Consider the following 13,533-nt stretch of genomic DNA (forward strand, 5'->3'; position numbering starts at 1 on the left):
TGCTCCACACACCATATTCGCCAGACATTTCTCCATTTGATTATCATTTATTCCGTTGTTTTCAAAATCATGTGGTATGAAAAAAATATGAATTCTGTAGTTGAGGTCAGAACAATACTGGAGGAGTATTTTACATCACGGACAAGGGAATTTTGGAAGAGGGGCCTTACAAGTCTACAAGATAGATGGAAGAGCATTGTAGAAAATGAAGGAGAGTATAATTTAGATTAAAAAAAGAAATTTATCTTAATTTTGAAAAATAAAAGAAGTATAAAAAAAACTGCATCATTTATGGGATGATCCAATAGATTAGTGTTGTTATCATAAAAGCAGTGTCATTCATTGCCAATACTTTGTGAAAACATGTTAAGCAATGGAGATGTAACACCATAACACCATGCTTGAAAACAGATGAAAGCTGGCAACAAGAAGGACATCCGGCTGTAGAAAATCTGCCTCAATAAACTCATCTGACCCACATAAGAATGTTAAATGATGATAATCATGAAGAGGAGGAGGACTACATCACCGAGCCAGTCTTGATACATATGATACTACAACAATCACTCTAACCTTGTTTACATTCATTTTGCAGGAAGTGAGTCACTCTCTAATGTAAGAGATAAAATTCTAATGCTTTCTGCTTTCATTCACTTCAGAATTGTTACAAGATGTTAAGAGTGGAAACAATGTACACTAGCAAAGGACAAGAGCCTCAGCCCTTTCTAAGGTTCATAAAGTAATCCTTACCTTGTATATTCCTCTTCCAGCAAACCAGGGTCAGGGGTATAGAATTTAACAGCAAATCGAAACTCAACATCTGTGTTTGGAATTTGTTTTAAAATGGGTTTCTCTCGATCCAGCCAACACTGTAATAATAATAATAATAATAATAATAATAATAATAATAATTATAATAATAATTTATTCTTTTATTGGCCACAAGGGTTAATATAATTTATACATAAAAGACAACACAAGACAATGCAAAGGGTTTTCATATTCGTGTAAACATTAAATAATAATAACAACATAGATATAGAAAAATAGAAAAGTATCAGGACCTCCCCATTGAATTACAGAGACTATGGAAAGTATGGGTAAAACGTATTCCAGTAGTTATAGGTGTAGTGGAAAATGTCCCTAAAGATTTAGATAGAGGAAATAGGCATAAGACCCAGTTTAGTACAGCTCCAGAAAATTGTGTCATCAGGGACAGCTAGGTTACTTAGGAGGGTTCTTGGCATCTAAGGGTCCTTGTAGGACCATGTTAGGAATTTTTCTTTTCCATCAGTCTAATTTGTTGTGTGTATATGAATAACAACAACAACAATCCTTTTCTCTATGGGCTGGAAATTTGGGAGAAGGGGAGGTGCTGGTCAATTACATTGACCCCAGTTTTCAACTGGTACTTATTTTATGGACCATGAAAGTCAACCTTGGTGGAATTTGAACTCAGAACATAGTGACAGGTGAAATACAGCTAAGCATTTCATCAAGTGTGCTACCAATTCTGCCATCATGCCACCTAAATAATAATAATAATAATAATAATAATAATAATAATAATAATAATAATAATCTTTTCTACTATAGGCAGAAGGTCTGAAATTTGGGGGGAGGAGGATAATCAATTACATCAACCCCAGTACTTGAGTGATACTTAATTTATTCACCCTGAAAGGATGAAAAGCAAAGTTGACCTTGGTGGGATTTGAACTCAGAACATAAAGATGGACAAAATGCCACTCGGCATTTTGCCCAGCATGCTAACAATTTTGCTAGCTTGCCACCTAAATAACAGCAACAACAACAAGTGTTTCATTTCCTTGGCCACTTAGGTCAATCGTATTTAATTTCATCCCTGCATTCAAAATACTGAAATGTTAAAAAAACAGATTTACAAAAAATGAGGGAAAGGGTGAAATCCGTACAATATAGGGACAAGATTAACAAAGAGAAAAAAAAAAAACACATGATTAACTGAAATAGCTTAAAGAATATAGAAAAAAAAATGCAATAATTGAGTGCAAGATATATAAAACATTTAGAATTACCCTCATCACCACACAAAATGATCACTCAATGGTTAGAACAGATTAGATCAAAACCCCACCACCACATCCCTACCAGCCACTCACTGTTCCTATCTGGATTTGATAGCCTCAAAAGTACTCATTAACACCGTTTGGGCGGGAATGACACAAAAATCATGGCCCACATCTTCCATTTACTCCTGCTTTAGCTCGCAGTAAAATTTGTTATTTACTTTTTACCAAAATTCTGTCACTGGCACAACTTCTGTTCTATATTCTAGTTTTATCTCATTTTCTGTAATTAATACATCCTTTGCACCACATATGCAATAATTTGTTTTCGGAGTACTAATTCATCTTCCAAAATGACTGGCAATTTCCTGTCTTCATCATCTTGTTGCATTTTATACATTTTTCGGTTGTGCTTGCCTTTCCTTCCTCATTGGCTCTCCTTCCTCCTCTGCTTTTCCTGATAATTTTTTTGCTACCTTCTGACATCCACTATATCCCTTACTGCCGAGTATAGTGTTCCTGTTTCTTGGGTTCCAGGACTGATAATGAGACACATTCTCGGGTTGCTCATGGAGCTGGAATTGGTGCTACTTGCTATTGTTATGTACATAACAATAGCTCATATCCGTCCTATTGCTCATATCCGTCCTTGTCAGTACCAGCTAACACAGTTAGGAAGTTCTCGGTCAGTTGCCAGTGGCAACAGATGTCTGCTTTATGGATACATACCAACCTTGAGAGGCAAACATATCCATAAAGCTTGTAGTCCCTCCAAAACCAAACCAGGTGATTAGCTATACACACAACAACCCACCATTCATCATGTCTCAGCTGCTCTCATCAATTATTCCCAACACTCCAAATTTTCTGCCAATAGCCTTGGTAGGCAGTAAATTCCAGTCTCTGGTCCACAACCATCACCTCCAAACAAATAGGACAAGTGCCCTTGGAAAACTGTAGGCAAATGTCAGGCATTGAATAGCACAAAAATGTAAAGAAAATAGGTCACAGAGTGGGGATTAATGGAGCATTATACAGAACAAAGACAAATATATCACAGGGCAAAGCCAAAGGAAGTGTGTCCTGGGACAAACACCAAAATGAAACTTGTAGCAGTGAAAGATTCAGAACAAAACATGTTATGGGACACAACCTAAATGAAATGCCAGAGGGGAAGGCCCAAATGAAAATATACCACAGAGAGTGAGACCAAAAGAAGTATTTCAACGAGTGGAGTTAAATAAAGACCAAGCTGAGCTGGGAAACTAATTGTTTTAGGCAACCCAGAATTATAAAAGTAGACTGGTCACAAGGTTAAATAATGAGTCACATCATTAAATAGATATGAGAATTGATACAGGATTGGGTGGCGGGGAACACCCTAGCCATGTTGTAGACAACCATTCTGACAGATCATCAACAAGGCTTGATGATCTATTAACTAATCAACATGTCACTGCTCCCTTGTATATTTGGTAAGATTATTGGGTTGAGAGTTGTATAACATATTTGTAATTCTATGGTTGTAATGCATGTTACATGCAAGATAGAAGGATGGTCTGGATGAACACTTAGAAAACATACACTTTCATGCAAATTCTGATCTTCGGTCATAGCCAAAGGCAGCTCTGAAGGCATCAGAATGTGAGACGAGTACTATTGATGTGTATGTTGATCTGAGGTATTTGAAATGGTTAACTTCTTTAAGGACCTCGCTGTTGAGAACCATTGACACCTTTTCCAAGAATAGGATCCCTGCCATGAGAACTTTGGTTTTGGATGCATTTTATCTTAATATCGATTTTGAGAACCCAGGAGTTGATTTTGTTGGTAGCAGTTTGGAGGTCAGCATAGTTGTCTCCTAGGACCACTATATTGTCAGCATAGTAAAAGTTGATGGAGACAAAATTCAATCCCACCCTAATACCAGGAAACTCTGCCAGCACAGGTTTCATGATCCAGTTAATGGATAACACATAGCTATGTTGAACCCCAGAACAGACATCAGAAAACGGTGATTTTTGTCTATACCCAGATCTTTCAAACCCCAAAATATGACAACACTACTGCATCAATACTCTGCAAGTTCTACTTACAAGACGTCTACGGCAGCTTAGCCATACTTTCCATCAGTCTCCAGGAGAGTTCATTCACAAAGTGGTCAACTCAACACACCCACTAGACTGGCACAAACGAGCTGAAGGACAACTGAAGACATGACTGGTAACAGTAAAGGCAGATGAGCCACCACATCTATGGTCTTTGGCAGTGGAACCAGGAGTGGATCTCCATTACAGGCTTGATTGCAGTGGACCATCAGATATGGTCGGCATTCATGAAGGATGTGGTGAACTTGGCCGGAGATAGGTCAACCCACCCAAAGTGAATGCCACTGCAAATACAATTTCATATTGCATGCATGATTGCTCTGTGTTTATGACACAATAAAAACTTTTAATGAAATAATTGCAGCAATAGTAGATAACCCATTCATCCATTTTTATGTTTTTACACAACACTTAAAGGTTCCATTCATTGTTGGATACGATTGGGGTTGAGGATAACCTAACAATAGCTAACTTCACGTCAGCAATGCATTTTGTGCTATGATAATGGATTACTGAACTGTCTAATTTATGTCATTGTCTAGAAAATTACATTGTCATGTAATTGCAGCATGGTTTCACTTTAATATGCCTCAACCCTACATAGATCCCCTTTAATCAAATAATACATATTCATATACATATATATATATATATACATATATATATATATATATACACACACATACACCTATACACACACATACACACACACATATACATACACAGGCTTCTTTCAATTTCCATTTGCCAAATTCATTTACAAGACTGGTTGGGTTGGAATATTAGTAAAATACATTTTCCCAAGAAGCCACACATTGGGATTGAACCTAGAACGAAGTGGTTGAGAAGTAAGCTTGTTAACCACAAAGCTATGCTTGTACCTGCAATCTGATGGAAATTGGACTGCTAATGCTAGCAGGTCAAGTGACAATGTAGACCTTTGTTCAGTGTGGCACAATGAGGCAAGAAGCTAACAACATGACTGGAAGGCAAAGAATGATGTTGTAAAGGAAATAATTAAGTGAGAAACAAGACAAATTAACAGGAGAATAATTCCACGGATGGGAAGAAGGTTTGGAGACAATATGGATGGGTTAGAGAGAGGGGGAATGTGTCAAGGGAGGGGAGACAGAAGAAATAAAAGATGTCATGGAGGGAGTGAAGAAGAGGATGAACAAGGAGTTCATTAACTGGTTTATGATGTAAATAACCATGTCTTTCGTTTAAGAAGATAATTACTAATACAAGACAAATAGTTAAGACATGATTGGAGCAGATAATTGTTATTATTTTCACAGGGCAAATAAGTGAGTTACATGACTAAATATATAGGTACAGACATAGCTATGTTGTTAAGACGATCACTTTGAAACGACATGGTTTCATGTTCAGTCCCACTTTGTGAGACTTTGGATAAGTGTCTTCTGCTATAGTTTTGGTTTGACTAATGCCTTTGTGAAGGAATTTGGTAGATGGAAACTGTGGGAACATGTCACTCTCTCTCTCTCTCTCACACACACACACACACACACATGTGTGTGTGTGTTTTGGTCACTATCCACCACCATCACTTCTTGAGAACTGGTGTTGGTTTATTTACACTTCTGTAACATAGCAAGTTGGCAAAATGGACTGACAGAATAAGTACCAGACTTGCAGGTTTCTGTTTAGAACCAGGAATGATATTACTGCTGCTGTTGTTGTTGTTGTTGTTGTTGTTGTTGTTGGTGGTGGTGGTGGTGGTGGTGGTGGTGGAGCTGTTTTAGCCCCAGATCAGCTTTCATCACACATATTTATGATCAAAGTCATTCTAATAGTGACTACTCTACCCAGACAGTATGTCTACACAGGGAATCAATTTGTCTCAGGAGATTTACAGGTCTGCATTTGAAAAGTTTCTCCCCAAGTTCCAAGCCTGTATTCCTGACTCTCCTACCTGTGCCACCATGTTCTCCAAAGGAAAAGCATGGGCTGGTGCAGTTTGGCACCAATACCAGTATTGTTGGGAATGAGTATAGCATTGAATTCAGCATACAGATAGGAGTTCAAGGTTCGGTTCTCAGCCCACTTCTTGTTCATCATATCCTCCAGGACATAACAAGACTACTATGCTGATGACCTTATTCTTATAGCTGGATCACTACCAGAACTAGAGAAAAAATATCAGGTGTGGAGGCAAGGTCTGAAACCAAAGTGCCTTAGAGTTAATTTAGCAAAGACCAGAGTCTGAGTAAGTAGGAAAACAGACTAATCATTAATGTTGATGATGATGATGAAGGTGGACATCAACCTCACCAATCTGGCCCCTTCCTCCTGACAAAACAAAACAAACAAATAAATAAATAATCCATACTAGAGCACCTTGTTTGTTTTTCTCAACCACTGAGCAGAATATTGGATGTTTTGAGTGAAAATATTTTAAATTCAAATTTACAGCACAACATTCCAACAAGTCTATCAAGTCATTGCCTTGTTTTATTTTTCAACTGAGTAAATGGATAAGTCTACCATTTAGTCATTAACAAGAACAATCCCTCTGGTAGGATTCCTGACAGTTTGTCTTTCACTACTCAGTTTGCTTAACCATTTTGGCATAAACCTGTCTGAGACTGACCCTGGTTCTATAATATAAATAATCCTGTTTTAACCCTTTAGCTTTCAGATTATTCTGCTAACCATAATATTTATTTATTCAAATTGGTTTGAATTAATCATACATTAATCATAGGCGCAGGAGTGGCAGTGTGGTAAAGTAGCTTGCTTACCAACCACATGGTTCTGGGTTCAGTCCCACTGCGTGGCACCTTGGGCAAGTGTCTTCTACTATAGCCTCGGGTCGACCAAAGCCTTGTGAGTGGATTTGGTAGACGGAAATTGAAAGAAGCCCATCGTATATATGCATATGTATGTATATATGTGTGTTTGTGTGTCTGTGTTTGTCCCCCCAACATCGCTTGACAACCGATGCTGGTGTGCTTATTTCCCCGTAACTTAGCGGTTCGGCAAAAGTGACCGATAGAATAAGTACTAGGCTTCCAAACAATAAGTTCTGGGGTTGATTTGCTTGACTAAAGGCGGTGCTCCAGCATGACCGCAGTCAAATGACTGAAACAAGTAAAAGAGTAAAAGAGTATCTCACTGCTTCTACATTTCAAAGACGTGATAGTATATTTTTAGGATGACATTGCAGGGTGGGCATGAGAGGCTAGATCTGGCCAGTTTGAACATAAAACAAGTAGAGTATTTGGTCTGGATATGGTCTGTTTAAATGCTAAAAGGCTAAAGTGATCTAAATCAAAACTTACCATTTCTGTCCCAAACACCAGCTTAATAATGACAAAGTTATTTTATTAAATTCCTCGTTACTTTCAAAATTAATTAACACAAAAGCAGTGTATTTCAACAGATGTATGGTGACAAAAGTGTAAAACTGGTCTAAATTAAAACCTTCCCTCAAAATTCCATGTTATGTTCCAAACACCAGCTTAATTATGACAAAGTTATTTCATTAAACTCTTCATTATTTTCAAAATTAATTAAAACAAAAGTAGTGCATTTCAACAGAAATATGGAAATGAAAATGATAAAGTGATCTAAATTAAAACCTTACATCAAAATTTCATGTTGGTTTATGGTCCAAACAACAGCTTAATAATAAGTTAACGAAATTCTTCATTATTTTCAAAATTAAGTGAAACAAAGCAGAATATATTTCCACAGAGTATGGGAATAAAATGGACAACAAATGTTTGGCTCAGCAGAGTTATTAGGGAAGATATACCTGCCAAAAGTAATACACAACCCTATAGAACCAAAAACCATTTAGCTGTGAAGCCTTATTCTCAAACACAGTTATGCCTGTAGTGTCACGTGACACAAGATCGGTCAACATGAAGACTGTGCCATGTGTAAGACATGTTGCAGATTACTTTAAATCAGATCAAAGTACAAGGTATTGTGGGAAATATTACAGAAATTCTAACAAATGTTTCATAGTCCTGATGAACTAAAGGCCTGATATGTTACCATGAAGGAGAGAGAGAGAGAGAGAGAGAGAGAAAGAGAGAGAGAGAGAGAGAGAGAGAGAGAAAGAAAGAGATGCTATGAAAAGGCTATTCCATCTCACTGGATATGTTTTTGTGGATGGCAATCTCTATGTCAAATAAAACTGGAGGATGAGATATGTTGGCACAGCTATTTGAATGCTGCCTATTTGGTATTGCCAATTCAATGCCGATTCCTTTGACAAACAAAATTTTAATATCTCATTTGTTCTATTCCTCTTCCTTCTCCTCCTCCCCTCTCTACAAATAGTTATATTTGTATGTGTAATGTCTCCCTGCCTCTTTCCTTATCTGTTTATGTATATATTCAGTGTGTACATGTGTTTGCCTCCATTTTATTTTTCTTTAATGGCTGGATTCCAACCCGGCCCAGATCAACAAAATCCACCCAACATACTTCTCAGTCCATCATCACTGCTTCTATGTCCTGGATACATTTCAGGCTAATATCTGTGATCAAGTTGTCAATATAAGTGTGATAACATTTTCCTCTTCTTACCTTACCATGTAGTGGGTTCCACAAGACTAATTTGGATATTTCCAGTTCAGGAATGGTGCACTCAGTGACCAGATAGTTTCAGCAGCCTTTACCTGATCTTTTCACTAACTTTCAGCAGGTCTTCACAAAGGCATTCATTTGTCATATGTTACTGCCATTTCCCAATTAGAGCCATTTGTAACATCCTTGAGTAGCAGCCATCTAGCTCGTTTGATAATTTCTTTATCAGTGCTCACATTCCACTGCCATATAATAGCACTGATTCCACAGTTGCAATGAACAACTTGATTCTGATTCAGCTGTGTCAGCTTCCAAACTGCCATGCAGAATCATCTCATTCTGATAAAAATGAGTAGGCAGATGGTTTGGGATTGGAACAGAGGAGCTTTCCACTATTGCAAATTTGAAAAAGACTATCAGACAGTAGCCATTACTTCATCAGTCTGTAATCTTTACCTGATATACTCCAGTTATCAGACAATGAATTTTAGATCTGACCCAGTCACTTTCCCATTTGACCAGGCATGGAAGGTTATTTCAGTGGATTATGAAGCTGAGGTCATTTCATCTCCACCAAATAACAAAACTCAAAAGAAAAAATATACTGGTTTTCTACAGCTGAGTGAACTGGAGCAATGTGAAATGAAGTGTCTTGCTCAAGAACACAACACACAGTCCAGTCTGGGAATTGAACTCACTACCTCATGATTGTGATCCCAATGCTCTAACCAGAGCCATGCACTTTCTTATGTGTGTGTGTAACAAAAATAAAATAGAAAAGAAATAAGAAGCAGAAAGTGAGGATATAAAGTAGTGTTATTATAAAGAGTATAAAAGTCTTATTTACCTGTAAATTAGTTTCATCATAGTACTCTAAATCGAAGTAGTCAGCTTCCATAAGTTCTAAGTACTTTATCACAGACTCCCAAAGTACACTGCCCATAGCTTTTGACTGAAATAAAAGGAAAAAAAGAGAATGATAAGATGAAGAGAAAGAGAGAGACTTAGTGGAGAGTGAAAATACAAAACTCAAATAATATAAGAATTGAATTTCATTTTTAGTTTCAATTTCTGGATTATGACTATGGTCTGGTGTTTCATTTATCAAATGTTTCTGGTCAGTTTATATCAACATTAGCAATTATTTTATCAACCTCATAGGGACAAAAGTTGAAACCGGTGTAAATGAAAGGTGAACAAATACTACAAGGTATTTTAGTTTGCTGCACCAATTCCACCACTCTCTAATATACACATGCACAAAAACACATACACAGCTGTGTACATATGCACACAGATGTGAGAGAGGAATGAATCATCAGCTGCAAACACACATATATATATATATAGAGAGAGAGAGATGGTTAAATTTGAAAACAAGTGGAGAAAAGTACTCAATCCCAAAACTGTAGAGACCCACTCACTTGCCCACTTGACCATGCATGCATGGTTACCCCAGAGGATTACAAATCTGAGGTTGCCTCAGTTCTAACAAATAACAAAACTCAAAAGAAAAAATATATTGGTCAATGTGAAAGTGACTTTGAGAAGACATGGCAATCAGCAGTCTTCCTTCCAACATGTAGACAAGAAGAAATCTACTAAGCTAGTTATATCTGGAATTTGAAGGTCAAAAATACTGCAAACACCATTAAGTAGAGGACAACAGAATGATCCGAGCCATATGTTAATCGATCAAGGAGGTTCAGGCTTTGTATAACTGAAAGAACCCATAGCCTTTTTAAATTTAAAATCTTTACTGAGCTAAGACCCAAAAATTTTCACTGAATGCAAGTATCTTGATAAGTTTCAATTATCGAACTGGAAAAACCACACTTCATGGATTAATCTCACAAACTTTAATATTTCCCTGTTGAATTAACCACATTAACCATCGTTAATTCCCATCCTAATGGACCAAAGGGACACAACTCTCTCATCTCTCTTCCTTTCATGTGTTTTTTTTTCCCCCCATTTCTTTTTTTCATTCACTTTCCTCTCATTCTTGCTAGCTTTTTCCCAGAGAGCAACCATGTAGTACTCATGGTACACTATAGTGGCTTGTCCAATAATTGTACTATTAGAGCATGAAACTTATAGTGACTAATACTTAAACCCTGTATATATTAAACAATATTTATCTTTTGTTGGAACAAGTAGTATTTTTGTTGATCCTACTTATAATGGAACGGTTTGGCATTAGGAAAGGCATCTAGCTGAAGAAACAGGCCAAAGCTGGCACTGGAACTAAGCACAGGTGACCAGATAGCCAAATTTTGTAAAACATCCAACCAATACCAGCATAGAAAAACCGATGTCAAACGATGATGGTGATGATGTGTGTTTGTATTAATAGTTGTCTTAATGTTCAGCTATATAGGCGCAGGCATGGCTGTGCTGTAGGAAGCCTGCTTCGCAACCACTTGGTTCCAGGTTCAGTCCCACTGTGTGGTACATTGGGCAAGTGTCTTCTACTATAGCCTCAGACCAACCTAAGCCTTGTAAGTGGATTTGGTTGTTAGAAACTGAAAGAAACCCATTGTATATGTGTGTGTGTGTGTGTGTGTGTGTGTGTGTGTCTGTATCTTTGTCACCTACCACAGCTTGACAACTGGTGTTGGTGTGTTTATATCCCCAAAACTTAGCAGTTCAGCAAAAAGAGACTGACAGACTATGTACCAGGCTTTAAAAAAAAATTAAGTCCTGGAGTCAATTCATTCAACTAAAATAATCATCAGAGCAGTGCCCCAGTATGACCACAGTCTAATGAGTGAAAGAAGATAGAGAAAATGGCCTGTGAGCTTCTGCATAATCCAGTTTCACTCAAGGCAATGGCTGAACCAAGGTGAGAGAAGAAAATCCCCATGCTCAAGCTGCCACATGGTTACATTGAACCTAGAACCAAGTGATTACAAGTGAATCTCTTAACAATGCCTACACACCGATGACGACGAAGAGGATGAGGAGGAAGTGGAGGAGGTGGTGAAATTGAGGAGGCGGTGAAATGGAGGAGGCAGTGAACAAAATAAAATGATAAATGAATCAATAAATTAACACACTTGTTTTTAAACGAGATGACGGAGTTGAATGGGTCAGTGATCAGAGGAGAATAATTGGATTGCTAAGTGGATCATAGATAAAAGTACACACACACAATACATACATATATATACATATATACATACATACACACACACGTACATACATACATGTGTGTATATGTATGTATATATGTATTAATATCTATGAAAGAAAGAAAATGGAATTCACGAGACTCTTTACATTATTCACAACAATTGTTTCAACCCATTGTGCACCTTGCCTCACTGGTGCATCACAGGTACAGATGTGTCTTGTCAGGTGACTTGTCAAAAGGTACCTCATTTTTTAATCTCCATTTCACTTATTTCTATTACAATACATTGTGGTGGTAGTAGTAGTAGTAGTAGTACTAGTAGTACAAGGTGTACACCCAAGTATAAAATTATTAATATCTATATACACATATATGTATATAGGACAATCATTCCAGAAGTTTTAAGGCTTTCTTTTTAGGAGAGGCAGTTATATACTGGTCTTGGATTACTGTAAAATTAATATATCATTACTATACATCTAATAAGCTGACTTGCCTACCGTTGTTATTCCAGATTGAAGTAGTGTATTCAAAGTCCTGTAACACACTTTGAACACATCCTACTAAGCACTGCTTCTCACAGTTGACTAGTTTGGAGAATGCAGTCAGGATGTGAAGACAATTTGGAAGATTGTTATGTAATAAATTTTTCTGTTTAACTGGGTAAAAACCCAACAGAGACTTATGAAATGCTCCAGATTGCTTATGGATTAACTTGTATAAGCTGAGCACAAGAGGCCAGGCAAAGCACAGCCATGGGGAAACTCATAATGATTCCCTTTTTCCACAGCAAGGGCATCATCTATATCCACTGGGTTTCCTCTGGACAGACAGTCAACAAAGAATACTTTGTGGAGGTTTAGAAGGCAAAGATTTCATCACAATAACCAGAGCTCTTCTACTTGGGTTGGTGGCACCTGCACCAGGACAATGCACCAGTCCATAACTCCATCCTGGCAACCAGCTACTTAACAGAGATGATCATGAAAACTGTCCTTATTTTGTTGGTCTCTCTTTTGCCAAACTGCTATGTAATGGGGATGTAAACAAACAAACACTGGTTATCAAGGGATGGTGGGAGACAAGCACAAACATAAAGACAAACACCTACATATATTTTAAAAATTAATAATTAATTTCCTTTAAAAATTAATTTTGTTTATCTGCTTTTGTTACTAAATTTTGTTACTAAATTTCCAACAAATTTCACTGCTTATGTGTTTTCATTATCTTCCAAAATAATTAAGAATTTGATTGGACTTAACAAAATAATTTAATGAAATATTACTAAGTGGTCTATTAAGTCAGTGTTTCAAATGTAGCTAACATAAGGTTCATATATAAAATTATCATAGTTAGTCCACATTACTCTGTAAGGAACACAGGACTAGTTTCCCAATTTCTCTTACGTATATATTCTTCCCTGGATGGGGATGCTGGCCTGTTATAGGATTACTCATTTTTGCAGACTGAGTGGACTGGAGCAACATAAAATCAACAAAAACACAATGCATTATCCGGTCCAGGAATTGAAACCACAATCTTACGATCATGAGTTAACACCCTAACCATTTAACCATGTGCCTCCACCATAAAATTTACCATAGGAGGTTTTCGTTTATAAATATAAACATTTTAAATTACATGTGTCTACTACTTGCTGGGCTTGCTATTTGAG

At 37.1% G+C, this 13,533-nt stretch overlaps 1 protein-coding gene across 1 annotated transcript in view; it reads right to left on the minus strand.

The window, feature by feature from the left end:
- LOC106867812 (FERM, ARHGEF and pleckstrin domain-containing protein 1) overlaps window positions 1–13,533 on the minus strand; it is a 303,490-nt gene that overhangs the window by 94,631 nt on the left and 195,326 nt on the right. The window contains exons 4-5 of the mRNA XM_052976041.1: window positions 9,567–9,671; window positions 751–869 (exon numbers count right to left, since the gene is read on the minus strand). Coding sequence (XP_052832001.1) covers window positions 751–869; window positions 9,567–9,671 — 224 coding nt within the window. The remainder of the gene's footprint in view (window positions 1–750; window positions 870–9,566; window positions 9,672–13,533) is intronic.

This window comes from Octopus bimaculoides, chromosome 23 (assembly GCF_001194135.2).
Source record: "Octopus bimaculoides isolate UCB-OBI-ISO-001 chromosome 23, ASM119413v2, whole genome shotgun sequence".
Taxonomy (NCBI): Eukaryota; Metazoa; Mollusca; class Cephalopoda; order Octopoda; family Octopodidae; genus Octopus; species Octopus bimaculoides.